Source organism: Aulostomus chinensis, chromosome 3 (genome assembly GCF_037954235.1).
Source record: "Aulostomus chinensis isolate RoL2024-O1b breed Wild chromosome 3, RoL_Achi_v1.0, whole genome shotgun sequence".
NCBI lineage: Eukaryota > Metazoa > Chordata > Actinopteri > Syngnathiformes > Aulostomidae > Aulostomus > Aulostomus chinensis.
The window spans coordinates 18,476,303-18,501,955 of record NC_141322.1 but is presented as its reverse complement, the minus strand read 5'-3'; the positions used below and the strand labels follow the sequence as shown (position 1 = coordinate 18,501,955).

Genomic DNA, 25,653 nt, shown 5'->3' with positions numbered 1-25,653 from the left:
GTCAAAGCACCTCAGTCAGGTTTTCTCTGTATTATCTTACGTTAGACAGCTTTCGGATTTCTTGATGGGGTAAAGCTGTCTTTTTTTGGCAACAAGGAAACTAGGGCTGAGCAATTTTTAGGATTCTGTGAGATATATCAATATTTTGTTTCCCCAGAGAGTATCAATACATTAAGCCCCATTCAAATCCCCTGTGTTCCGCACTTTGCAGGAAGAGCAATTAGGTCTGCCGACCGCTAGTGTCGCTGTAGAGCATTTCTAGTTACCCAGACACATCATTAGGTAAGAGATGAGAGATTAAACAGAATGGTGGTGAGCATTGATCCCTGGAATTTTTCATGTGTCTGGGGATCAACTCAAGCTCCCCGATCACACTGAGGATCAATGTGAGCAACATCAGTTCTGCAGGATGTGACCACACACCTGTTCAACACCTGGGAGAATAGCAAGGTACATGACTTATTAAAAGAATCAGCAGCAATTTATATAAATTTAGTTTTAATATTTTCGTGGGTTTACAACTCAACCGCTGGGCTACCGTCGCCATATCTTACCTCTGCCGCACTGTTGTTAGCTAGCTAGCCTGCGCGGTGCGATGGCGCGTAGGGGCAGAGTACATACGTCATCACTGTCAGTGCTATGATTGGCTGCGTAGTCTAGGTGAACCGTATCACATCACTCACCGAGTCTATGCGCGGCATAGATTTTCTTGTGCGCTGAGAATGTGCGAGCGGTGCGCGATTGCCCATCTTCTTTACTGAGGTCGCAGAAAATTACGAAGTCCATTGCCTACTTTATTTGTCAGGATTTGAGACCTTATTGGGTGGTGGAAAACAGGTTCTAGGCGCATGGTGAATGGATGGAGCCCCTCTATGATACAGTCACCTGCGAATTGAGTTATTGGCTGCCATGGTTTAGTTTTAGTTAACCTGGTGGCTAGACTGGCTAGTGGCTACCTCATATGTTCAGTATCAAGCTAAAAAAGCTGCCAAAACAGGCCACTTGCTGCACTTAAACTCTCCATTGCTCACTTTCCTTTTCAAAAGCTTGCAAGCTACAATTTGCGCTCAGTTTCAATAAATGAAACAAATTTTCTCACCACATCTTTGATTCATTTTGTCCAGCATTTGCAAGCTGCCAGTCAGAGCCATATGTTGTGTAATTGAAGCTTTCAGTTCAATTAATTCAATCCAAGTCAATGGAACACTCACAAGATGTCACCAAAGTCACTTTGTCCCTTTAAAATCTTTCATAAAAGGATGGAAGTGTATTGAATTGTATCGTGAGCTGAATATCGTGTATCGTATCTTGAGATTAGTGTATCGCTACAGCCCAAAAGGAAATAAACTAAGCCAATGTGTGAACAAATATCTTACATTACTTAAATAGTGTTAGACGAACCAAACACAGCTGACAAACAACTTACAGTGTCAGTGCAGCAATTCCTTGGAACCTTTTGCAATGTGACCGAAAAAACTGAATACATTAACGCCTGTTGGATATCTCAGAAATTGTATCAGTTACTGCATATTTCCTGTCTGTGAATGTTTGTAATTATTATGCATCTTAATATTTTTTCCTTTTGCAGTGGTTGTTTGCTCTCATCCGTATAATTTTGGCATCACTGCAAGTGAGGATGCTCTTCAATGGTTTTTCAAGAATTTAAAAAGGTCGAATGAATGAACATATTGTTAAGTTACATTCATGTCAAGTCGTGATAATGGCAGTAAGAGTGAGGTACATCCTCATGTGCTTTTTGCAGGTGATAGGGGAGATTGTTGTACCTTGAGAGAAGCTGGAGCCTGGGCCAGTGGTGACACTGAAGCGGGTAGTGGCCACCCTGAGGGTGCTGACATTCTTCTGGGGCTGGAACAGGATTATGTGGACCTTGGGAGCGAAGAGGCAGCCCAGCACCACTGACCCACTCAGACTGACAGAGATACACATGGTGGTGGTCTGTACCTGGAGCAGGAAAGAGAGGTGAGCAATTCATTTGGTAGTCTGGATTGTTCAGTCACAGTCCAGTGTGGACTGCTTCATTCAGATTTTTTTGGTGTTGGACTAGTCAATTAAGTTTAGAGCTTCCGACTTGAGTTTTGATCTTTTGGATTGGTTTTTTTGTTTAACTCTGTGTGTCTTTTGCAGATTATATTCCCAGTCTTACATTGGTCAAGCACTTTGTTGTTAGTTCCTGCTTTATTTTGAAATCACTTCCCTCTTGTGTGCTGGTTGCTTTACTTCCCGCTTTGTGTTTCCCTCTTTTTTAGATGATCAGCTGTGTTTTGTCCATAGTATCATTCGGCTTTTTTGTTCTAACACTTATATCTTGTTGCTTCATGAGTTCTGTTGTGGTTTAGTTCAGTTGTTTGTGTCAGTTCTTGTCATGTATGCTTTAGTTCGTCCACTTCACCTGTTACTTTTTCAGTGAAGTCTATTATTTATTTCCTGGATTCCTTCTTATTTCCTTCTTTATATATATATATATATATATATATATATATATATATATATATATATATATCTTTAATAAATATCCATGTCAGAGATTTAACTCGCTGCTGACTGCATCTACCTCCTCGCTTCATTAGATGTAAAGACTAGGCAAGCATTAACAGTGTATTACTCTCTATAACTGGTGGATTGCGAAGCGATAGTAAATTGTTATCATTCATTTTCCTTTACAGCACATAGTAGGTGTTTATCTTGAGGTACACTCGATGTCTCAGTGGTAATTCATTTAGATTTTCAGTGACATTTTAAGTGTTGTTTGCTCACCCATGGAGCTGATCTTGCTCTGTTGAGAAGATCCACACAGCCAAAGAATACATTCACGCCCCATGAGTGCTGACATTTTGTTAAGGTGCATTTTACTGTCCAAAATATTTGGTATAATAATAAAAAGATTAAAAATTCAGGAAGGAAACGATAAAGACATCTTTAAAAATTCACAATCAAAGCCAGGTGCAAGCTGAGGAGGAATGAAGCCGTTATCATCTGGGACTGCTAAGAGAGGTGTTAAACGCACTGTTTATTTACTTGTCAATCAAATTCTTGAACCTCGCTCCATTTTCTCCTCACACCATTCTCACGTGTTGCCACATGTCATCGCACCTTCATTTCATTTCCAGTGCTCTCCCAGCATTCGTTTTGTTACGTCTGGATATGAGGATGCAGATAAGCATTGGGGGCTGAGTGGCAGGCGCGTCTCTTTCCAAGAAACAGCACATGGCGGCCAATATACCCTGAATATTGTTAATGTTGATATTAAACTAATGTGGGCATCAAGTATTGTCCTTTGTGCACTGTTAAGCAACAAATATGACAACTTAGTTAAAATCATCAGGTATGAATGTAAGAAATATCAGTTTCTAGCACTGATAGTATCTTATAAGTACTCATCCATTGATGATACATTATATTGTTGAGTCTAGGACATTTATTCGATCACATTTTACTGAGAATATATTTATGTGTCTAACGTAGTCATAGTGTACTGAGAAATGTACAATTCTATTCTAAAAACATCTCCATCTGGTGATCTGCTGTGGGCTTTTATGTTCCATGAATTCAAAATTAGGATTCACCACATGCAATCTCTGGTGTACCGTGCACATACTAACAGGCTCAGTCTCTGGGTCGAAATTTTATTTCATGCTAATCTACCGTCACTACCACAGGGTATGAATGAATACAACAGTAACTGTACAATACTGATGGTATACAATGGCTAAATGCCCTCTGCTTACTTCAGAATAAAACTAGGGGACAGACGTGCCAAGGAATGACCTGTTAAGTGGATTTAATAATTCACAAGTGTTGCATTGGAAGAGCTGTGGACAAGGAACCTGTCTATGCGGTAATATTCTACCAGATGTCTCCTGCTCAGGTCCAAAGGACAGCATGCAAAGCATGGCTGCTATAGCTTTTACTTGTCTGTTCTTGCTAATGTTTTACCATGGTAACCTCTATATGATGATGTGGTTCTGTCTGTTGGCAGGATTACGCAAAAGCTGCCCAGTCGATGAAATCTGATTGTGGGTTAGAGCATGGGTCAAGAAAGATCTCCTTGCTGCTGCTGCTGCATTCAAACAGTGGCCCATGATATGTTAATTTGAACACAAATATATTTATGATGTTTCATGAATTTATCTAGAAGTATTACACTGACTCTTCAAGTTCCTTTTTGCACATTGTTATCCCTGTAACTAGAAATGCAATCCAACAACAAAAAGAAATCACAAAAACTCCTGCAAAGGGCACATTTGATTACTGCATAACTCTGACCTTGTTCTGTTTTTTAGGGCCTGTAATGTAATGAATGTCATAACTTTACCAAGTCATTGCTCTAAACATAACTATACTGCGTTTACGGGGAAAAACTTGGCCGCAAAGAAAGGATATTTCGGAATCTGGTGCTTCATGGTGATATATGGGATCGTATCATTATTCAGATATTACTGGCGGGTTTATCAAAGTCATGATTTCGGTATCATGACAACATTATTGCTTGTATATGATTTCACCTAGCGTGAAGGTGTGGTATGTTTCTGTCTCTGCTGCAGGTAACTGTTGTGTGGTGTCAGACTCACGCTACAATGGTCATATCTACAGTCTTCATTTTCAGGTATGTCCCATTCCCTCTTCTTCTGATGCTTGGGACTATGTCACGATCTTTTGTTGCTGAGCTTTTACCATTTCACATAGTCACGCACAATTAAGCCTGTGTTGTGTGTTTTGTTTATATAAGGAATTGGGTTTCGGCTGCTGCAGGTCAACTATGCATTCATATTTCACCTTTTCCTTGCTGTTGTTCAGTAGAAAAGAAAGGAAAGAGCTTCCCAGTTTTAGTTGGATGTGGTTAAACATTCCTAGCCGCAGATTACATAAGGATATATTTGAAGTATGGCTACAGGTCTGCATGTTATTCATAATTTGGCTTCCTCTGGACTTAAAGGGGACCCACTATCCTCATTACCGTCTTACTTTACTCTGCCAGATTAGTTGCATGATTCAGATTTAATAGTGTGCTGCTCAGGTGCATTTTTGTGTCCAAATCCATTCTGACCTGAATGGCAGCACTGAGATTATGCTCTTGTGTCACATAACTGTTTTACATCATTAATATCGTCAGCCAGAAATGAAAGAATCAGAACCCAAAGCAGAAAACACAGAGATGCAGAAACAATAGACAATAATAGCCACAGTGTCTGCAGGAGTATTGTGAAATAAATGTATTGCCAAGTTGTCACGAACACTGTTCAGCTCATCTGACAGATATCATAAGTGGCAGGCTCTAACAATTCAACGGGCAGATGATGCAACTCTGCTGCATGTCATATTTAATTGATGTCTCTTTAAAATGAGGGCTCCGAGGCATGGATAACTCATTTTGTTAAAACTCCTCTCTCCTTATGTTTCCTCTTTACCTCCTTTATTTGCATCTCAGGAGGAGGGGACTGAGACACAATGGCAGAGGAAAGGAACAGAGAGAGTACAAAGAGAGAAATGATGAAGGGGCAACGTTTCTTTTAATTAGAAAGAAACTTTGGGATCTGAGTGTTCAGAGCAGATCCAAGCCTGAATTTTCCCTCAGAGCAAGTGCTTGTACATACATTTGTGTCATAATTTAAATTGCTGGCTGTAATTAATATGAACATACAACATTGTAACACTATGATAGAAAATAAACGATGGATCAGCCCAGGAGATCCCTTTGGTTATACCAAAATGAATTATTAAGGAAAGTACAAATGTTTGTAAGTCTCATAGGGTGGTTTGCACTTAATTGAGTTTTTAATTTAGTTTATTGGCCTGTTTATAATCAGTATGATGTGAGCTATGGGTTTTGTTCAGCTACTCTAAACATGCCGCATTGTCAAGGGGATATAATTGGCTGTTGATGAGCCAGAGAGGGAGGACACTTAGGGTGTATTTGTGCAACTGAACTTATCATATTATGTGTTCTCTGTGACACTATATTCTACCTGTAAATTTTATTATTGCTATTAATGAACGGTCTATTGCTGCCTTCTTGCCCTGGCCCATATATGTTTGCTTTTGCTTTATTGGCTGGACCTGTTAGTGATTTGAGTATTTCACATGTGGAATGAAAGAAACAAACAAAACTAACGTGCTGGATTGTACCATAGTAATTGTACTTTCCTGTACAAATGCTAAATTGCTGGGCGGATTCCTGTATTCCCTGTAAGGATTATGAATCCCCTAGAGAGGGATTTCCTGGTGCAGCACTACAAGAGCTGACGCCTGAATTCTGTCTAGTGTGTGTAATACAATAACATCAACGGCCAAAGGTGATCAGCAGATGTAAGACAGGTCAGTTCCACAACAGCTCTCGAAAGGATCAATTAATGTGATGAGCAGCTGCTGACAAGACTTTTCTGTCTCACACTTGCGTCTGTAGCCTTCAGTGTTTTCAGAGAGGTGCTAGGATGGGGTGTTTAATCAGTTGTGTTTGCTGTTGAGATGAGATGACCAGCACTGGCACATGAGGAGAGTCCTCTCCTTCGGGGAGCACAGAACATGTTCAATATTTCATGTTGTAATCAAATGTGTTATTCATGGTTCAGTAGATTGTATTTAGTTTACTTTAACATTTAATGACAGACCAAAATCATATTTGGATTTTTTTTTTTTAGCTGGTTTGTGGCAGCAATTTGAGATGCGGTGTTAAACCAGGAGAACACTAGTAGTATGTCCCTGACTGTGAAAACTAGAGACATTGTGCCAACTCGGTTGCGTCAGTAATTATTTATTGGTCAAAGGAGAGTTTTGTGTCTATCTGATGAACACGCTCTGGCTGTGAATTGCTTGTTTTGCCTGGAGGGCCTGGAGGAGGGGTTCCTCTGAGCATCACCAGAGTCCCAGGACGGAGGGCACAGCTGGGACTCACCCTTGTCTTTCACACTCCATTCCACACAACTACGCAAAGGGACATACAGGGACATCCAGTTCCCTTTTCAACATCATGGTCTTGCCTGCCGTCTCCATGTTTCAGCAGAGACAGTTGTATCAGGGGATTCATCTGTCTATTTCTCCCTTCTGCCTCTCTCATGCTGCAATGTGTTTGGATCTCAGAGGGATTAACCCCCGCAACACAGGTCATTGTTTTCTCAGATGTTAAATTCTTTGTATGAGGGCATCATGCTAGATTGAGTAGTGTACAACCAGGTATTTAGGTGGGGATTGGTTTACTGTAGGTGTGGAAAAGATAAGTTAGCATCTTTGTCTTCCATCTATTTCCCTTGTTGACAATCTAATGCACATTTGACTGTGTGCCTTCTGTTCATACAACACCAAGACAACCTTGTGACAGCACACCATACTACCCCTAGACCTCAGGTTTTGTTTTGGAACATTGACCGTGTATTAAAAGTAAATGCAGCAACTGTTTTGAAGCATCAGACATTTTTTTATTTTAGCCACTGCCATCGTAGCTTTTTGAAGCCTGAGGTGACCGCACTGAAGTTGAGCTGGTAAGAGCTGTAGTGAGGGATGGATCTAACCGAGACATAGAGAGGGTATCATGGAGGTGGCTTGTCAGTAGCCACACCTGAAAGCATACTCTACTTTATTGTTTATTTTACTTTAAATGGGACCCTCATTTACTAAATGAAGATGATGCTGTGTTGAAGAAACACTTGGCACAAATGATTAAAACCGTGAACTCATTAAGAGCGTGTTTACTGATAGTGTGAGACCCCAGGGGGCCTCTGACTGAGCTCACGCTTGTTGGTCTTGGGGTGTTGTCTGTGTGTCTCCTTGTCAAAAGCCTATTTGCGCTAAGCTGGAGGTCATCAGGAAAGTGGAGAGAGCTGGCCACTGCCTCCATAGAGACTATTCAGGATCTGCTTTCCCAACAATTGGAGGCTCAATCTCCCTACTAGATTGTGGATACTTGACCTGAGCCCAGCAGGATACACATGCACCTGATTGTCCAAAATTTAGAAACCATATTTGTGTTTGGGTTGGGTTCATGAAGAAACAAAGGTCTCCTTTGCATTGTCTTCATTGTTAAGGCCTATGTGCTCCATCCAACTTTTATGTAGTCCATGTTTTTCTGTCACATTTAAAATATTTAGCTTTAACAGCAAATTATTAGCAAATTAAGGGAGTTGACTTCTAACCTTGAATAAGCAATTAGTTAAGAATCAAGCCACAAGCAACATAGGAACAAATGTTAGCTGAATCAGTAACTGACATTTGTTTGTGTTTTCAGGCATTTAAAATCCCAGTCCAACCCTAGGAGAAGTCATTATCTGCTCTGTACACTGCCCAGAGTTCTGTATAGACCTAAAGCTATCTGAACAAATTATTTAAGCTGGGAGGAGAAACATAAGCAATAGGTTATAAACTTTTCAACATGACTGCATGTAGATACTCATTATGGAGGTATTACCACTTTAGAAACTTTGCAACTCACCCTGTAGTCACTGGCAGTAACGTAGAAAATGGGTTGGAAAGCCAGCCAGATGATGCAGGTTGTGTACATGGTGAACCCAATGAACTTGGCTTCGTTGAAGTTCTCAGGGCATTTGCGGGTCTTGAAGGCGTAAACCGTGCAGAGGATAATGAGGATGCAGTTGTAGGTGAGAGACATGAGCATGCTGGAGTCCTTGCTGTTACACTTAAGGGTGACCACATCTCTCCTCTCTGGGCTTACTTCCTTTCTTACCCCTGGAGCTTCCACCAGCAACCAGACCACTACCACTACCAGTTGGCAGGAGATCAGAGCACCACAGATGGCAACCTGGGAGGCTGGGCTGATAAATCGAGGCCGCTGAGCACCATCTTTAACCCCGCTAAAGATTCGAGCGATGCGATTTGTCTTGGTCAGTAGGGCTGAGTAGCAGACAGCAAAGGAGGTGCCTAAGCCTAGCCGGCGCAGTGTACAAACTGCTGTGGAAGGTTTTGCGATGTAGATGAAGGTCATGGTATAACACATCAGCACTCCAAGAAGGAGAATGTAGGAAAGCTCGCGTCCACTGGCCTTCACCACGGGGGTCTCATTGTGTTTGAGGAAGAGGCCAATGACAAAGAGTGTACACATCATCCCTAGACAGGAGATGGTGACAGGTCCAATGGCCCAGGCATCTTCCCAGCGGATGTAGTCCTCAGGCAGGTCGTAGCAACCTGTCAGATTTGCCAGCGGCCACTGTCCAAAGCTACAGTCAGCACATGTGAACTCATCTTGCAAGTACTGGAAGGGCTGACAAGGGATACAGATCCAGCAGCACACATCCCCTGGCTGCATGCTCTTCACCTCGTTCTTCCTGCAGGGGTCACTACACTGGGAGGTAGGTGCAACCTGGCCAGCCCAGGGGATTAGGGTGGTGTTCAGGGTGAGACTCTGAGCCCAGTAACCGACCTTACGATAGACGTAGCGTCCTCCTTCTTTGTGGTAGTGGAAAATGTTGTATCGGCCAAGGCTGTCGCCAAAGGCATCAAAACGAACTACATTCTCTGTGTCTGGTGGGCGAAATGGTGCTGATGGGAAAAAGAAATGAAGAGAGCATTACAATGTGTTAAAATCGAACAAAAGAGAAACCATAACACGTAAGTGGCTTCATGGGACACAGAAACATATAGGAAGGCACATTTAAGAGTCTAGAACACTAGAATGGAATTCCAGGTATATTATTTAAAGTAATGCTGTTTATGAAATGAATTAAGATATTAACTACTTTTCCAACATTGTCTAAATTACCACTAATGATCTTGTCTAAGTTCTTAAGGTCTTTCCAGTCATCAGTCAGTGATTTATATAGAGACCGCATTTTTTTTGTATTGAAAATGAATGATATACAGGTATCATACAGAAAGTTCAAACTGTATACTGTATGAGTTTTCAATCAACTTCTATTTATGAATAAATAAATTGCACATTAAATCAATACCTTCAGCTGCTATTCAAAGATATGTAGAATTACTCTCGCACTAGTTCAACAATTTATATGAATTGGTACAATGGAACTAAATTAAAAGGGCCACATTTGGTATACATGAAGATGCTTGAGGGGTGCTTGAATATCAAATTAAGATGAGTGAAAATTATTAAAATCAGTAAGATTATCTTTTAAACAGTAGTTCTTAAAGGTTTTACTCACCCTCAAACTTGACCTTGAGAATGTAGTCTCGGTAAAACTTTCTGCCATTGCCAGGTTTAAGAGCGTCGCAGACCCTGGTGGAGTTGGGGCATAAGGCCTGCCTCATGTTGTGCAAGGCAGTGGCCATTGCATAAACAGCATTCACTACAAACATGATCTTGGACTCAGGTTGAAACGGAACCTCGCGCAGCGAGTGCTTCCCACAGCCCAGATCATGGAGGCTGCACTGGAATTGGTTCTCCCAAAACTCTCTGAACCAGGGGTTTCTGGTGTTGTTGTACGGGTGCAAGGCAGTGAAGTAATCATTAAACTGTGAGATTTGATAGGATGCCAGTTCAATGGTGAATGCTCCATCAGCAACAGCTTCACTGCCTCTCACCACGCTTTCCTGTGCTCCCCAGCCGTCACTGGCCACCCAGGTGAAGGTGACGTTCATGCGGTTGGCCGCCACCAGCAGCTCGCGGGCATCTTCACTGCGAGTGAACAGGATGACCACCTTGGCGTTGGACTTCTGCTGCAGAGAGCGGATCACGTTCTCGTAACTCCAGCGGCTCATAGATCGGCTCACCTTGGCTGAAGTAGCAATGCAGATCTGATGGGCACGAGCCTCCTGCTGGAAGGCATCGATGCCAGTCTCGCCATAGTCACCTTCTGACGCCACTGTTGATACATAGGTCCAGTTGAAGTAGCGCAGAATCTCAGCCATGGCCTTTGCCTGGTAGAAGTCAGGGGGGACGGTGCGGGCGAAATAGTCATAGCGGGTCTTGTCACTTAGTTTGGCACTGGTGGAAGCATAGCTGATCTGAGGGATCTGGAAGAGTCGTAGCAGGTTGGCCACCTGGAGGAAGGAAGAGACACCATGTTGAGTATGTTTATTCATCAGTGATTACACAATATCAGTAACCCTTCATTAACAGTAACACAAATATGCAATCTGGTTTGCTTTATTTAGTCAGAATTGTGGTAATTAACTGATTACAGTTGTCACAGAAAACACACACCTGCTAGCTGTGGGAATTGTTTTAATTGTTCATCATTGAATGAATTAATGAAATTGGCTACACTACATGTTTTTCCCCTGCAGATGCAATTAGTTTCACTCCATTCAGTCTGACGTCTCTTGTCTGCATCCCTACCGGGCCACAGCTTAACTATCCTGCCGGTTGAGTGGCGAGATCCCGAATTTACCAGATGAGAGAGCTGCCTGCCTGAGTCATAATATCTAATTTGTTTAGCTGTTAATTTTACAGATAAACACATACAGAACACTGAGTGGCTATGGCAGCTCGTCACAGCAACGAGGGTTTGGAAAGTGAAAGAGAATCCAAAGAGGGGATGAAACTGCATTTAGGGAGTGATGTATGAACACAGTGTGCTAAAACAGCAACTGTATCAGCAAGTATAAGCTCAAAAAGAAAAAAAAAATCTGTCTTTTATTCACAAATAATAAATCATGTTCATATTAGCCTGTATTATTTACACTGAATAAATGATGTCTATTTTTCACAAACAATATTGTACCAGTAAGTGGCCAAGAGTTGTTTTTGAAAACATTTCAAGTTCTTATACTTCTAGCATATGTGAGGTTTACTGCGTGCATTTATTTCTGCTCATGTTTCATATGTATATTTACATTGAAATAAATATCTATCCACTTTTATATTGCTGTCAACATCATGTCAGCGAATTGGGCATTTGAGCCGCTTTAAGATATGACCATATTGCCAGTAGAGCCCCTGAAATAAGTAATATAACCCAAGTTATTTGCTAAGTAGTTTGCCAAGATTCTACAGTTTCCAGTTGTCTGGGGTGAACGTAGTCCCGAAAACAGAAATATGTGACTCACTTTTGAAAGTTGATTCAGAATTTTACAGATTTCTGTAAAGCTCAAGCTTTTGCTTGAGGCACCTCCGCGGAGGCCTAAGGGGAGTGAGTCTGATTAGTGAAAAGAATGTCAACACATATCTGGTTGACTTTAATGTTGTCTCTCTCACACCAGCACACTAACACCGCAGCATCCTGAGCGTCAATGAATCATTCAGGAGGAAAATTGTAATGTATTCACTTTGAATTCAAGTTTTCATGCTTACTGTATACTGTCACATTATAGCAGCTCAGAAAAACATGTATCTAACTGTAAAACTGAGGCTTTTCATGTCCTTGTGACTAAACTGTGTTCGAATTTGAGCCCACACGGCAAATATTTCATAGTGAACAGTCTTTCATACATCTTTACAGCCTTCCCTGCATAGTTGCTGTCGTGTGTAAATGAAAGTATTCATATGTGGTGGAAAATTGGGAGTAGAGACTTCCCAGAAAATCGATTCTGGCTCTAATTCACACGTGACCCCTTCCAGGGAAAATACTGGAACATGTCAGGGAAATTGTGCTCGTGCGAATGAGGCTTGAGAACACAGATTGACTAAAAAAGCGGGCGCGCTGGAACATTACAGTAAATCTGGTGTGATGTGCCTTGGTAGACTTTAATCATGAGATCTTTATTATTCTGCAGGATCAGAGGGATGAATGTTAAATGAGCCAATGGCAGTGATTTCCAGACCTCAAGATTTATTGGAATTAATGAGCAAATTTTTCATTAAAATTAAATGCAACAGCACAATCAAGAACTATGGCCTCTGATTTTTAATCGCCACTCAAAGATTATCACACAGAGGGAACTAATTTAACGGTTCCAGACGTATCTGTCTCGTCTAAGGTGTAGCAACTTGAAAACTGAAATGAAAATCTAGATTGTTGAAACGCACGAGTGAACATTTCATATCAATTCAAAGGTTTGTCTCCCCCACTGAGATTTCCAGGTCAGCTGGAGAACGCAGACAGGCTAATAATTACATTTCTACATAAATTTCCTCTCTCTTTAAACAGCTTTGACATTCTTTCACAACATGTGGTGAAACAGCTGTCAGCGGTGTGCTTGCGCTCTTAGGAATAAATCCGACGGTGATTTATTGTGGCAAGAAATACATAAGCAGTATCTGACAAGTAATTTCCACATTATTTCTTGATATTTTTTTACTTCATCCCTTCATATAGTTTCACGTGAATTTTCATAAAATTGATACAAATATTACAAATACATAAATACACACTATTTCTAACCTGTGAGGTAACTTCTGCATGTTGCTGGCTATGAGTATTCTACTTGTCACAACAACAGATAAAGTGGAACCTGAAAAGAAGGAAAGAAAGCGAACATGAACCATTCAAAGCCTGTTCTGTTTCCTTGTGGGTGATTCGTTAGATAGATGCTGACTGAACTGTGGGAGGCTTTAAATAAGTTAATAACTACCCATAAGTTGCTGTGGAAGACATTTCCGTTCACTTGAAGAAGTGTGGACACATCCTAGTTCCCGTTAGTGTGTTTTTACACAAAGGCAGTCGGAAAGGCTGAGGGGGCTCCTGGAGGGAAGTTACAGAATGTTCTGGTGGGATTTGAATCCAGGCCAGTAAGACTACAAGTGATTCATAAGCGGTCTCGTTGTTCTAGACAAAGCAGACACAGAACACATGTGGCTACATGAATAAATCAGTAGATGTACTTTTAAGTTTAGGTAGGGCGTAGTATTCATTCACATATTAGACAGGGGAGCCCTTGAAAATTGTAGTAACGAGGGGGTTTTTGGAAAGGAAACCAAAATGCTAAAATTAGTGCTGGGTTCAAATCCCGGACGAGGCCCCATTTCTTCTGTTCAACCCTTGGTTGACTCTGTTGGGGTGAACCAAAACATGGCTGGAGCTGCTCCACTGAGAGCACTAGGGGCCTGACGGCAGATGTCTGGCAGCATTTTTTGGTTTAAATATACGACAACATATCAATGTTCATCATATGCAAGGATATACACCCACACAGCACTGTTGGTAATTATGGTTGTGTAGTTGCTATCCCTGACGTTTATGCACGAGTCAAAGGTGTCGTTGCAACTTCACCTAAATTGGCACCTAGTAGTGTTATTGTTATGTTTGTAGCCACCTTTAAACTGGCGGGCTGCTGATATGATCTAAACTCTAAAGTTGATGATGATACAGTAGAGTTGCTCTGTGTGTGTCATGTTTAATAAAAAGGTATCAATGTAACTGCTTGTGACCTTTTTTTTTAAATGTAGACATCTATATTCTTAAAAATGCTCCAGATCAGTGAGTTCCATTTTTGTATAATTTGCAGGTCCGGCAAAATATCTCTTCAAAACCAGGCAAAATCAGTATTAGATATGTAATATCCCAGGATGAGTCCAAATTGAATGGAATCAGATCATATCAGGATCTTGTGAGTCAGAATCAAATCAAAGGAAATCAGTAGCAGTACCCATCCCTGTATTGGATGCATTCCAAAGTCTTATGGATTGTTCCTCAATGTAAATTCTATCACGGTGAACTTGAAACCCTTCATCCACATTAGGTGACACGGCGTAATTTATTTTTAAGTCATAATTGTCTTTAAACGCGTATCAAAATCAAAATGAGACCAAAAATATTCATTCTGTTGAAATTTCTCTCTGTGAATGAGTAACTCTCTGCAGGGTATTAAAGGGAGCTCTTTGCCAGTTTAGTAATCCGCTTACATGTGGATTCTGGAAGATTACAAAGCACAAACGTGTCACTAATAGAATGAGCTTTTTGGACGCCATTATATAAGTGCTTATATAGCTTGTATCAAAAGCTAAGACCCCTCCACCTGCAAGAGCCTGACACCTCTTCATAATTTGTAGACTGTGAACAGATATCAAAGAACATGAGCGCTATGGAGAACACGATCGAGATGATGGCATCTTTTTGTTTGCTTCAGTTCTTCTATAATCATTTTTGATAGATTATTTGATTTTTTTTACATCCTAATATGAGCGATCTCTTCCTGTGGGGAGCCACCTACTAAGCCAAAACTACATAATGTTTTTTTGTTGTTGTTGTTGTTGTCTTGTCAGAAATCTCTTCTTTTGTTTCAAAGAAGTATGAGATTTTAGAGTTTAAGATGAGTAGAGAACAAGGAAAGCAGATGTAAAGACCTTGAAGACTGAGACCACATGACGCCACAAAAGCTGTGCCAAAACTGGAAGGATTATATGTTTATAAAGACTTCTGTGGGGAGTTTTTAATCCTGCAGATTTGCAAGATAAATTGTTACGTCCCATTTTTTTTTAAGGATGTTTGCAACTCGCAGTAACTCAATACACTGGAAAAGTTAGTGGATGTAATTTTAGCACAGTTCAGTTTTGATATTGGCAATGAAAAATGAGTTTGTATCTTAAAGTTGATTTACACTCATTTAAAAAACACAAGATACTGTGCTTTTTTCTTTCTTTTGAAAAGATAAATTTATGTAATCCCAGGTAATCTTTAAGACAGTTAAAGCAAACAACAATCTTGTTAGCAACTCTTTTCCAGTGAAGTTGCAAAGTGGGCAGAGCTGCCACCTCAAGAAACTATTCCTATTAATTTTCCAAACACGGAATTTAACACAGTATTACTGAATGCAGGTATATGAACACTAATATTGAATATTCCAACAACATTTCTGATCAAATTTCAATATGGCACTTGACACGACAAATAGCCATGACAATTTTTCGTACATTTACATTTTTACTGAACCCGTAATTACTCTAGTGATCAGTCAAAGCTCATATTTCTCTAATTAATTTCTCTAGTTTCATTTTTGAATGACATTTTTGGAGAATGAAAACAGATGTGCTCCAAAAATACCATTTCACATCAGAATACAAGACTCAAAGTGAAGTACTTCATAAATATCTACAGTTATTCGATAAAATATTTGCACCCTACAGGAAATCCTACTGTCTCTCATACGTTTGTACTGCAACTTAAATCATCTTGTATAAGACATGATTTAAAGTCATTAGGAAAATTAAGACTGCAGCCTCTATAGTGCAATGAGAGCATGCAGGACCTGGTTGCTGCTCTTGACACAGCAACATGATTATTCTTCTCAGCTGTCATATACTGTTTCCATACGAATACCCCGAGGCTCCAGTGAACACCATGACCTAAAATAATTCCGACTGCCCAAGTAAGATGTCAAAACACAGTTGTATAACACAGTAAAAAGCTTTTTATACTTGGTATAAGTTAACTTGGTTACATCACATCAAATCTAGAAGTATCTTGGCATTTTAAAAATAGCGGTGTTATGTTTAGCATGATTTAAAATCTTTTTGCACATCTTTGCAATGTCTAGATCACCTGTATTCAGAACCATGTCTGCCGCATCAACTTCATATTATTTGTGAACAAACCGCTGAATGAGTAAGAAACTTTAAAGAGAAGAGGAAAAAGAGAAGGAAAGGTGGAAGAAAGGATTGTGGGAAGTGTCACAGTAAACAAATAACTGAGCCAGAAATACAGAGCACAGAAATAGAGAGAGGGAGAGAGAGAGAGAGAGAGAGAGAGAGGGAGAGAGAGAGAGAGCGAGTCTCCTAGTCCAGGAAATATCAGGCCTACTTTGTAGAGTTGTCATGATTTTTTTTCTACATGAAAAGCCCATCTGCTCTTCCCAGTAGACTGTCTCAGTGTGCTTCTACAGCAATAACACTGTATTCACAGGGCAGCAGTCCTTAGCTCCACTTAGCATCACACATACAAGGCCCAGCGCAGAGCTCAGAAAAATACACACATACAATACACAAGGAGTGGACATTTGTTGATTTCTTAATTAAAAGCTAAAACACAGTGAAACTCTGAAAACTCTGGAACTTTTTGATCTGATAGCAAACCCCCCCCCCCTCCAACAAACACACACACACACACACACACACACACACACACACACACACACACGCTGGGTAATATGAATCTCATTTATGCGACGCAAGTCTTTCAGAGCCCCAAAGTGCTGCAGCCACTACAACACATGCTACAGTTTCTCCTCTGATCAGAATTGAAACAGTCAATCCTACTTGCTCAGCCTCCACATCATCCCGTCACTTGTGCACGCTGTAAAAGGAGTTTCTCATTCCTTTGAACACATTGCAAATGTTTTGACATATTTATGCAAATGATTCTGTGAGCTGTTTCCTTACGCACCCTTCAGCCAAAGCATTAAAATCACTAACAGGTTTTGTATAATGTAACAGCTCTGCAATGAATCCCCTTCATGAGGATCATCATGTTCTGTTTTTATTGGATCTGTTTGAGATGGAGGGGTGTTGATTTATTTTAATGGTCATTCTGAAGGCTGTTATATTTTGTCTTTGCAGGGTGCTGATATATTATGCAATATGAAACCTGTCAGTATCAGTAAAAAAAAAATTCTTTTTGCTGTCCAGACAGTAAAAGCATTAATGTGAATCCTGTCCAATCTCTTGAGATTTCCCACGCAGCTAATGAGTACCTGTGAATTGAAATATTGTAATTTCAATCACTGTCATCAAGTCTGAAGATGTTTAGCAGGTTTCAGACTTTTTCAAGTCACTCATCATTTTGTGCTGTTGCAGGAAATGAACCTACGTTTTTGCAAATATTAAGGATGCTTTTCGGAAGGGTGTTATTTTTTTCTCCTCTGACTGGGCATTATTATATTTAAATAATAGGAAGTGATTTACTAAAGGGTAGCACGGTGGTTCAGTGGTCAGCACAGCTGCCTCACAGCAAGACGGTTCTGGGTTCGAGCCCTGGCTCCAGCACAGGATCTTTCTGTGTGAGTCTCCATGTTCTCCCTGTTCCTGTGTGGGTTCTCTCTGGTACTCCAGCTTCCTCCCACAGTCCAAAGACATCAAGAGGGGACGAGGCTGATTGATACTCTAAATTGACCGTAGGTGTGACTGTGAGTGTGAATGGCTGTCTATGTGTGTTGGTCCTGTGATGGACTTGTGACCCGTCCAGGGTGAAGCCCTCCTCTCGCCCGCAGGCAGCTAGGATAGGCTCCAGCCCCCCCGTGACCCTTAACAGGACAAGCAGTTGAAAATGGATGAATTGATGGATGTGATTTATTACCAATAATCACTGTTGTGCTCATTTGTGCTCATCATGTTCATTCCCTCAAGAAACCAACCAAACCAAAGGGGAGATTCCGATTAGTCATGTGTGATAGGGGCAACATTCAATTCAGTATGTGGGAAGAACGTGATATGTATTGCAACTGCATAAATAGTGGGCTCCGTCATTCCACTGAATAATCCAATCACGTGAATTATTTACGATTTCAGGAGCACATTCTTTACTTTTACTCCATGAATAATGAATTTTCTCTGCATGGCTTTCCTGATAAGTTTCATCATTATTGTTCTTTCCGCCATGAATTCTGGCATGTGCTTATCCATGTTCAAATCCTTTTGTATGACTCATGTATGCTCCAGAGATTGGCACTGTCTACCTGCACAAAGATATTTCTATAAATAGGGTTGCTTCTGGTTGATAGAAATGAGAATCTTGAGCTTCCTTATTATTCTGCTCACACAGTTTAGTCTGCAAATGTCAAGCAGTGTGTTCATATCAGGATCTTTTTCTTTAAAAACCAGCATGCATCCTTGCGAGTGTGTCATCTCCTCCCTCATTAGTCTGTGAAAATAATCAGTTCTCTCAAAATGTGCAAAAAAGAAGATGAAGTAATTAATTCACGAAGGTACCATTACACGAGCTGTAGATGTCGTTTTTTTTTTTTCTTCTTTTTGCAGATTGGTGCAAGACTTTTTCAGTATGTGCTCTTTTTGGAGTGTTTGACATTCCAGCAGTGTTGTTCTTCTAATGCACCCTGGTCATTATGATGTTTTGCCTGGGGGATGCTCTCGTACTCGTGAGTCATATTTAGCAGCACAGACTGCGATGAGCGTTACAGAAGTAGAGTCCCTTGCATGTATTAATCAGAAGCCGGCCCTCAGGCTAGATGTTCCTGGACTGTAATTGTAGAATATATCATACATCTCTGATTTGCCCATGTCTGTTAAACACTGAAGAGCAGCAAGGTTGTTATTCCTCGATGAAGGAACGACACTAAAAATACACACTACGGGTGTGCAGTGACTGTCTTGGATACTGGAAGTGATTTAAGTCATTTTTGCATTCAGTATTTATATGCAAAATTTGCACGCCAGCTTTTCACAGGCGAGTGAAGATGCTGAACGGTCGTAACACGTCGTTACAAAGTTATTTCTCCCCTTGTCTGTGAAGATAGACCCCAGGGAGGATGTTCTTGGCAAAGTCTTGCATCCCATTAATGGGAGATTCATTGGAACTGTCCAGATGGCATCACGGATGCCTTTGTGACAGCTTAAGTTGCAGCAACCTTTCATTGTCAAATGGTTTAATGCCATGATGACATGTGATGCACTCACATTGCTTCCATATCTGCCTGTCACTGTCTCAGTGTTTGCGTGAAACATGATCTCTCATTGATCCTTTTACATCTTCTGTGCAAGCACACCTCTGCCAAACCACCAGACTGCCTGGCTGTAACCACAGATGGGGAAGGAACTAGCCTCCAAGTGTCAGAGAATTGCGCCTCCACACTTAACTCAGTCTGTGCCTATGTAACGCCAGCATGGCTAGGCCTCCAGCCAGATCCACCCCCATATCTGTGATTGTCACACCACAACCCCAGCAGCACAGCAACATGCTCCTTCGCTGTGACAGTTTTAGACAGCACTCAGTGTCCTCAGCACCTGTCACTTCACCATGTTCCACCATGTCTCCATGGAGATAACCATCTTTAAACTAATAGTTAAGTTATAACTTCGTTTTCCTTGCCTTAGGGGCAACATAAACACGTCTGACTTGAACACAGAGACACAGGAGCCTCGAACACAGCCCAATCCATTCACTCACAGGACTGAGATTATGAACAAACATGCATGTGGAGGGGGTCGCAACTTTGTGAGGACACACTATCTTCTAGCAGCAGCCAGCAGCAGGAGGAAATACCACATATCCACATGCTACTAATGCATATTTTTGTGTAAAAACACAGTCCCTAAAATATGAGGAGAGTTGCATATGGCACAATGACTAAGTCACATTCTCCTTGTGCTGCAAGTAGTAGTTCGCCCTTATTTTAAGGTAACACCCTCTCCAATGTCAGTTAAAGGGCATGAGACTCCAGGATGAGTGCACACATGCAAGTCACACAAAAGTTGAGAGAGAAGTCAAGAATGCCCCGAGGAAATCAAACACAAAACATCACAGGCTCCGAACACAAAAACCTTCAGTGGGGAAGGTGCTGCTGCAGGAAGTGAACAGCAAACTGGCTGCCATATTTATTAGCATGGATGCAAAATAGCAAAAAACAAGAATATGCATGAAATGGTCCTGGATGTTCACGAATGCAGTACCCAGAATAAAGTGCAACAACTTCATACTTCAATGTTAATAAAGGGTAAAATTTGTGTTTATCTACCTGTAACCCGCTGTGGTTGAACCTTACATCTCTAGACTCTGACCCCCTTTCCAGAATGTTGTGAGCTGTACCATCAGGGCCATGCTTTCAAAAATAATAAATATAATTACTAAAAATATTACACATGATTAAAGAATATACTATCTATTATATATATATATATATATATATATATATATATATATATATATTTATATATATATATATTATTTATATATATTTATATATATATATATATATTTATATATATATGTACATCACGAATGCTTTATAGAAAATTGTTATATTGTAGACCTAATTAAAATCTTTTAATATCAAGCACCTGCAGAACTGAAGCAGCTACTAGTTGTTCTCCCACACACCTCAGCACCCACATCTGCACAAGTGTGTGTAAACTTTAAACATCAATCCAAAACAGAAAAGCATCGGTGAATATCAGAATCTTTGTGGCAACCGCGTAACTGAGTTTTCAGAGGAAATTTCCGCTGGTTGCTTTAACTGTGCAACAGTAGAGATGTAAGCTAAAAACCAGCGCAGAGAAAATTAACTAAATAATAGAAAAAGAAAATGTTCATTTAAGCAGTGTAAATAGCAGTGTTCAGCCCGTCAAAGAGTACATAGCTAAAGGAGTTAGATGTTTTTTGTAGCAGTGGTGCAGTCTCTCATTCCTTTATGAGAATTTAATCTATTTCTAAATTGTCACCTGTATAATGTGACCGTAGGAATAGTTGCAGATATTTCCTTTTCACAAGAGCTAAATATTTGCCAGCTCCTGACTGTGCACCTCTTGTTACTATCAAAGAGCACATTCCATTTGATAAAGCTTGAAATGTTACAATGATTAAGTAAGCTGAAGAACGGAAGGTGTATGAGCACATGAGAAGTTCCAGAGTGACCTACAGGCTCATTGTCCACCACCATTGGATGCCCAGTAACCAGCCGTGAGAAAGAGCGAGCACTGGCAAGCCTCCCGATTCAAATGCATTACGGTACAATGAAGAGGGTTATTCATGGTGAGAAAGGGAATTTTGTCCTGTGGCGCACTGAGAAGCTAGGGCAGACCTCAGGCTTGTTATAGTACATCCATAAATTACCACAAGACAAGGCCATTCTCGAAGGAACCCAGATAGAGGATTCCTCTAAAATTACAGCTCGTTCATCAAATCCTTTATTTCCAAACTGTCCCTTTCACTATGAGTCCATTTATAGGTGCTCTGAATCCTCCTGTTACATCATGTCCCAGGAGCTATCTACCTGTGTAATGCATCAACGTGCTGCTGCGCTGCATGTTGGTAAGCATGGACACTCAAACATTTGTTCTGCAACTCCAGGAAACTGCAGTTTTTGCTGAGCTGCAGAGAAATTATGAGGAATGAACCTCTTTTTATAGTCGCCTATTAATTTTACACCAGCCGACAAAGTATGGAAAGATGTCTGCAGAGGTTGTAGGTTTCCATGGTCAATCCAGGAAACGTGTTTGTGGCAGCGGATGGATGCTGAAGCAGTTTCACCCTGATCTATTTACTGTTGATAAAGTTGTCCTGATGTGTCCTCTGTCAGCTGCTTGACTGACTACTCTAAGATTATCACCTTGTGATCAAGATTACAATTTCACTGTGACCTTTGACCCTGGGTATATTCATCAAAAGTTCATCACGTTATCATTTTGTTCTCCCAAACATTTATGTCCGATTTTTTTGTAGGTAAAAATATGTTTTGTGACGAAGAGTAGGGCTGCACAATAATATCTGCACATCATCAGAACCAGCAGATATTGGTCTTTTTTTTTTCAATATAACTCATTTGGTTTCGTGACTGATATTAATATCAGCCTAGCAAATCAGGATTCGTGTCTGATGAAGCAACAATAAACACTGGACTCTTAAAAATGTTCCAGAAATACCAAAAAAATAAAAAATAAACTAAGAGTCTTTTTCAGTATGAACAAAATGTTAATATCATATAGACTTGTTTAGTATACAGATAATATCTACATTAGCAAGCACTGGCTATCAGCCACATCACTTGTAAAACATCAGCATATAAAATATCAGCAAAACCTCCAATATTTTGCATCTGTAACTTTCGGGACAAAAGAGTGCATAGCTAAAGGAGTTTGATTTATTTTACATTTCAAGAAATTCCCTCAAGGCATTAATGAGAGAGAGAGAGAGAGAGAGAGAGAGAGAGAGAGAGAGAGAGACGTTATGTACAGAAAACATTGTATGTCTCCTCGTCTGTCACCGCGAGGACGCGTGAATATTGCCACAAACAGCCAATTGTCCAAAGACTTCCAGGCCCTGTCTGCTTTATCAGTTGTTATTTGTGGATGGGCTACTTCCCTTTTGAACACAGATATCCGACACATAGGACAGCCTGTCTCAAGTGAGGCGAAGCATGGATGATACAGTGAAGTTAATGCTTTCAGGCATATGTATTTGTGCATATTTACAAACTCATCCCCACGTGACTCACTATCTTTTTTAAATTCTTGACTGTGAGTTGAAATTATATTGATGAGGCAGCTGAATATTTGGAGACACAATTAGCAGAGCTTTTCAGTGCATTGAGTAAGCCGAAAGTAACGCCGCCGCCGCTGCTGCTGCCACCGCTGCTGGGAGTAATCATGCCGTCACTAGTCATCCTGTCAGCACATCCCCAGCACAACATCTGTAGCTTGTCTGCCTCTGACAGGGCCACCGCTGAAGTGTGAATTACCAGGAAAGAGATCTTCTAAATTAGATCATCCAAGCATATGGGCATACAGGTAAACAGATCCTCTTGCGGAAGCGATACTCATTAAGTTGCCGTGTTAACATCTCGGAATGGGTAATTGCACATGGTACTTAAGTCTGAATGGACAGACATATGATCATCCATCATGGTCTTTTGTTGTGCTCCCACCTTTCTCAGTCCTCCTCTTGAGCCCACGCTAACGGCTCATACTTACATACAGTGTTTACAACATTGGATGGCGTTTAAAACAAACGTGATTATCATTAGCACATTTACTTGTACAACCATCTCCCACCCAGACACGTTCATGTCGATTTACCTGAATGGAGACATCACTGTAGGAGCCTCCTATTACTCCAGAGATGGCCAGAGGGACGTCATCATGGATGGCGTAGGAACCATCGGGGCACGTGTACTCACTGTCATCCACTTTGGTGAGGGAGGCCCTGACAAACTCCAGAGATTGCTCTAAAGCGTAGGTGTCCTTAGAGCATGTGTCCAATATATGAGCTCCCAAACTGATCCCAGGCAGGATCCGCTCATCCTTGTTGATTTCATCGAGAGCCAGCAGCATGGCCTCCAGTCTCTGGATCCCTCTCTGAGCATTGATCTTCCCACAGTCCTCTGCCCCCTCGCCCTTCTGGTGCACAGGAAACAGGCCGCCAATCATCAAATCTCCCTCGAGTGTGATCTCTCTTTTTGAGTCAGTGTTATAACCTACCACAGGCAGACCCTGGGGAGCCTGGGCAAAGAGAGAGACACATAAGAAGAGCAGGCTGAGATGGGGCAGCAAGAGGGGTCGGGGCACAGGGCGCACCCCTAACACAGGGGATTTCCCCAATGACATATCCCCTGGAGAAACAAGGTCGTTGTCCTGCCTGTGGTTGTTTTTCTGGTCAGCTTTTGATGACGAGGACACTGAAGAGAAGAACAGTAAGGCGCAGCGGCACCAGATCTCAAAGCAGCAGTTTTTTTATTCTGACAGAGGCCATTTAAAGTATCAGTGCCATCATCGTGGTCGGCCGCTTCTTCAGAGCGTTGGTAGATTACAGCCTGCAGATCAAACAGAGAGAAATTCAGTCACAGCCTTTGAGATGCACTACAATGATTCCTTTGTCTCTCATACTTTGTGTCTGCCACGGACTGACAGCAATACTACAAGTGAGTAAATATTTGTATCCTTCAATGTTTATCGGTGACGGATGTGATTGGAAATACAGAAAAAAAAAATCGGCATTTATTTCGTTTTACACAGATGATTAAAGGCCAGGTGTGATGCCACACTGCAAGAACCAAAAGCTTTTCAAATGTGTGCATTATGTGGAAGAAATACTGCAATATTCAAGGAGTACACCATATACTTTAGGGGCATATTACGAATAAAGTTCTGACATAAGGCCATAAGACAATACAAGCATCCCTCTAAATTGTTTTCCTCAGTAGACACACTGTTCGAGGTTTCATTTAAAGTGTCCCAAGTTTTATATTTTGAATTTTACTTTTTCCCTCATCCTCATCATTTCGTGTTGTTGCCCTCAAGTTTCGTCCCCCTCACGGCGAATGATGTTTTTACATTTTCTTTGCAATCACATTTTCAGCCTCAGATGTTTTTGCTCTACCAAAGGGCTGTGACTGGCATGCAAGAATTGAAGTGCTTTTTTGAATTTATATACCGTGTCTACTCAGGCAACTCTGTAAAAAAAAAAAAAAGAATACAAAGAGGAATCACAAAGAGAGGCTACCTGCGTAATCTCACTGATACGACAGCGGCTTTGCTCGGACCCGGGTCATCGATTAAAACATCCAGGAGCATGCGTCTACAGTGCATCGCTCAAAATGATTCTTCAGACAAGAATGTATCAGTGCAACTTTCCCTGTAGCTTTTTCCCATCCACACATGCAGACAGACATGCTGAGGGTATAAGGGTTGACATGAGCTGTCCATGGTGCAGAGAGAGCGTGAAGCTCTATTTGTTGGAAACTTCCAGTAGTTTCCAACATTTTTCATTAACTACACTGCAGATTTTCATCAAATATGGCATTGCTTTTGTTGTTTTTGAATCAGAGGGAATTATTTAAGCTGTTTTTATTGCAGTCTAATACATAACACATTGGCTACTGTTTATTTAACAACATATACAATGACACATCGTGCCGTTAAAATGTAGACAAGTAAAATAAGATACCATATAGATGCAAATGAACTTGAATCCTTGCTTTCTCTCTCTTTTACTCTCTCTTTCTCTCTCTTTTTTTTCAGGGATTGGGGATAGAGCCTCAAATTAGCTCTTGAAACAAGGCTCCCAGATGTGCACATGGCCCTGTACAGTCTTCACCGTTAAATCATGCCTCAAAGGAATTCTTCATAAATCACATTAACTAGACACAGAGTCTTGCAAAACACAATTGACAACAAAAAATAAAATAAAACCC

The 25,653-nt window shown here is 40.9% G+C and overlaps 1 protein-coding gene and 1 long non-coding RNA gene across 7 annotated transcripts in view; one reads left to right on the top strand and one right to left on the bottom strand.

Moving 5' to 3' along the window:
• Positions 1–25,653, bottom strand: part of grm2a (glutamate receptor, metabotropic 2a) — a 37,624-nt gene that overhangs the window by 816 nt on the left and 11,155 nt on the right. For all 5 annotated transcript variants that reach the window (XM_086199254.1, XM_086199255.1, XM_086199257.1 and 2 more), the window contains 4 exons: positions 23,540–24,273; positions 10,125–10,962; positions 8,441–9,504; positions 1,785–1,962 (listed from right to left, as the gene is read on the bottom strand). In XM_086199254.1, coding sequence (XP_086055380.1) covers positions 1,785–1,962; positions 8,441–9,504; positions 10,125–10,962; positions 23,540–24,067 — 2,608 coding nt within the window. In that variant the 5' untranslated portion in view covers positions 24,068–24,273. The remainder of the gene's footprint in view (positions 1–1,784; positions 1,963–8,440; positions 9,505–10,124; positions 10,963–23,539; positions 24,274–25,653) is intronic.
• LOC147268028 (uncharacterized) lies at positions 234–25,533 on the top strand. 2 transcript variants are annotated; one of them, XR_015112096.1, is made up of 5 exons: positions 234–450; positions 1,589–1,670; positions 1,763–1,980; positions 4,563–4,624; positions 25,481–25,533. It is a non-coding gene; the product is annotated as an uncharacterized LOC147268028 (long non-coding RNA). The 2 variants fall into 2 exon arrangements; XR_015112097.1 differs by lacking the exon at positions 25,481–25,533 and adding an exon at positions 5,447–6,524.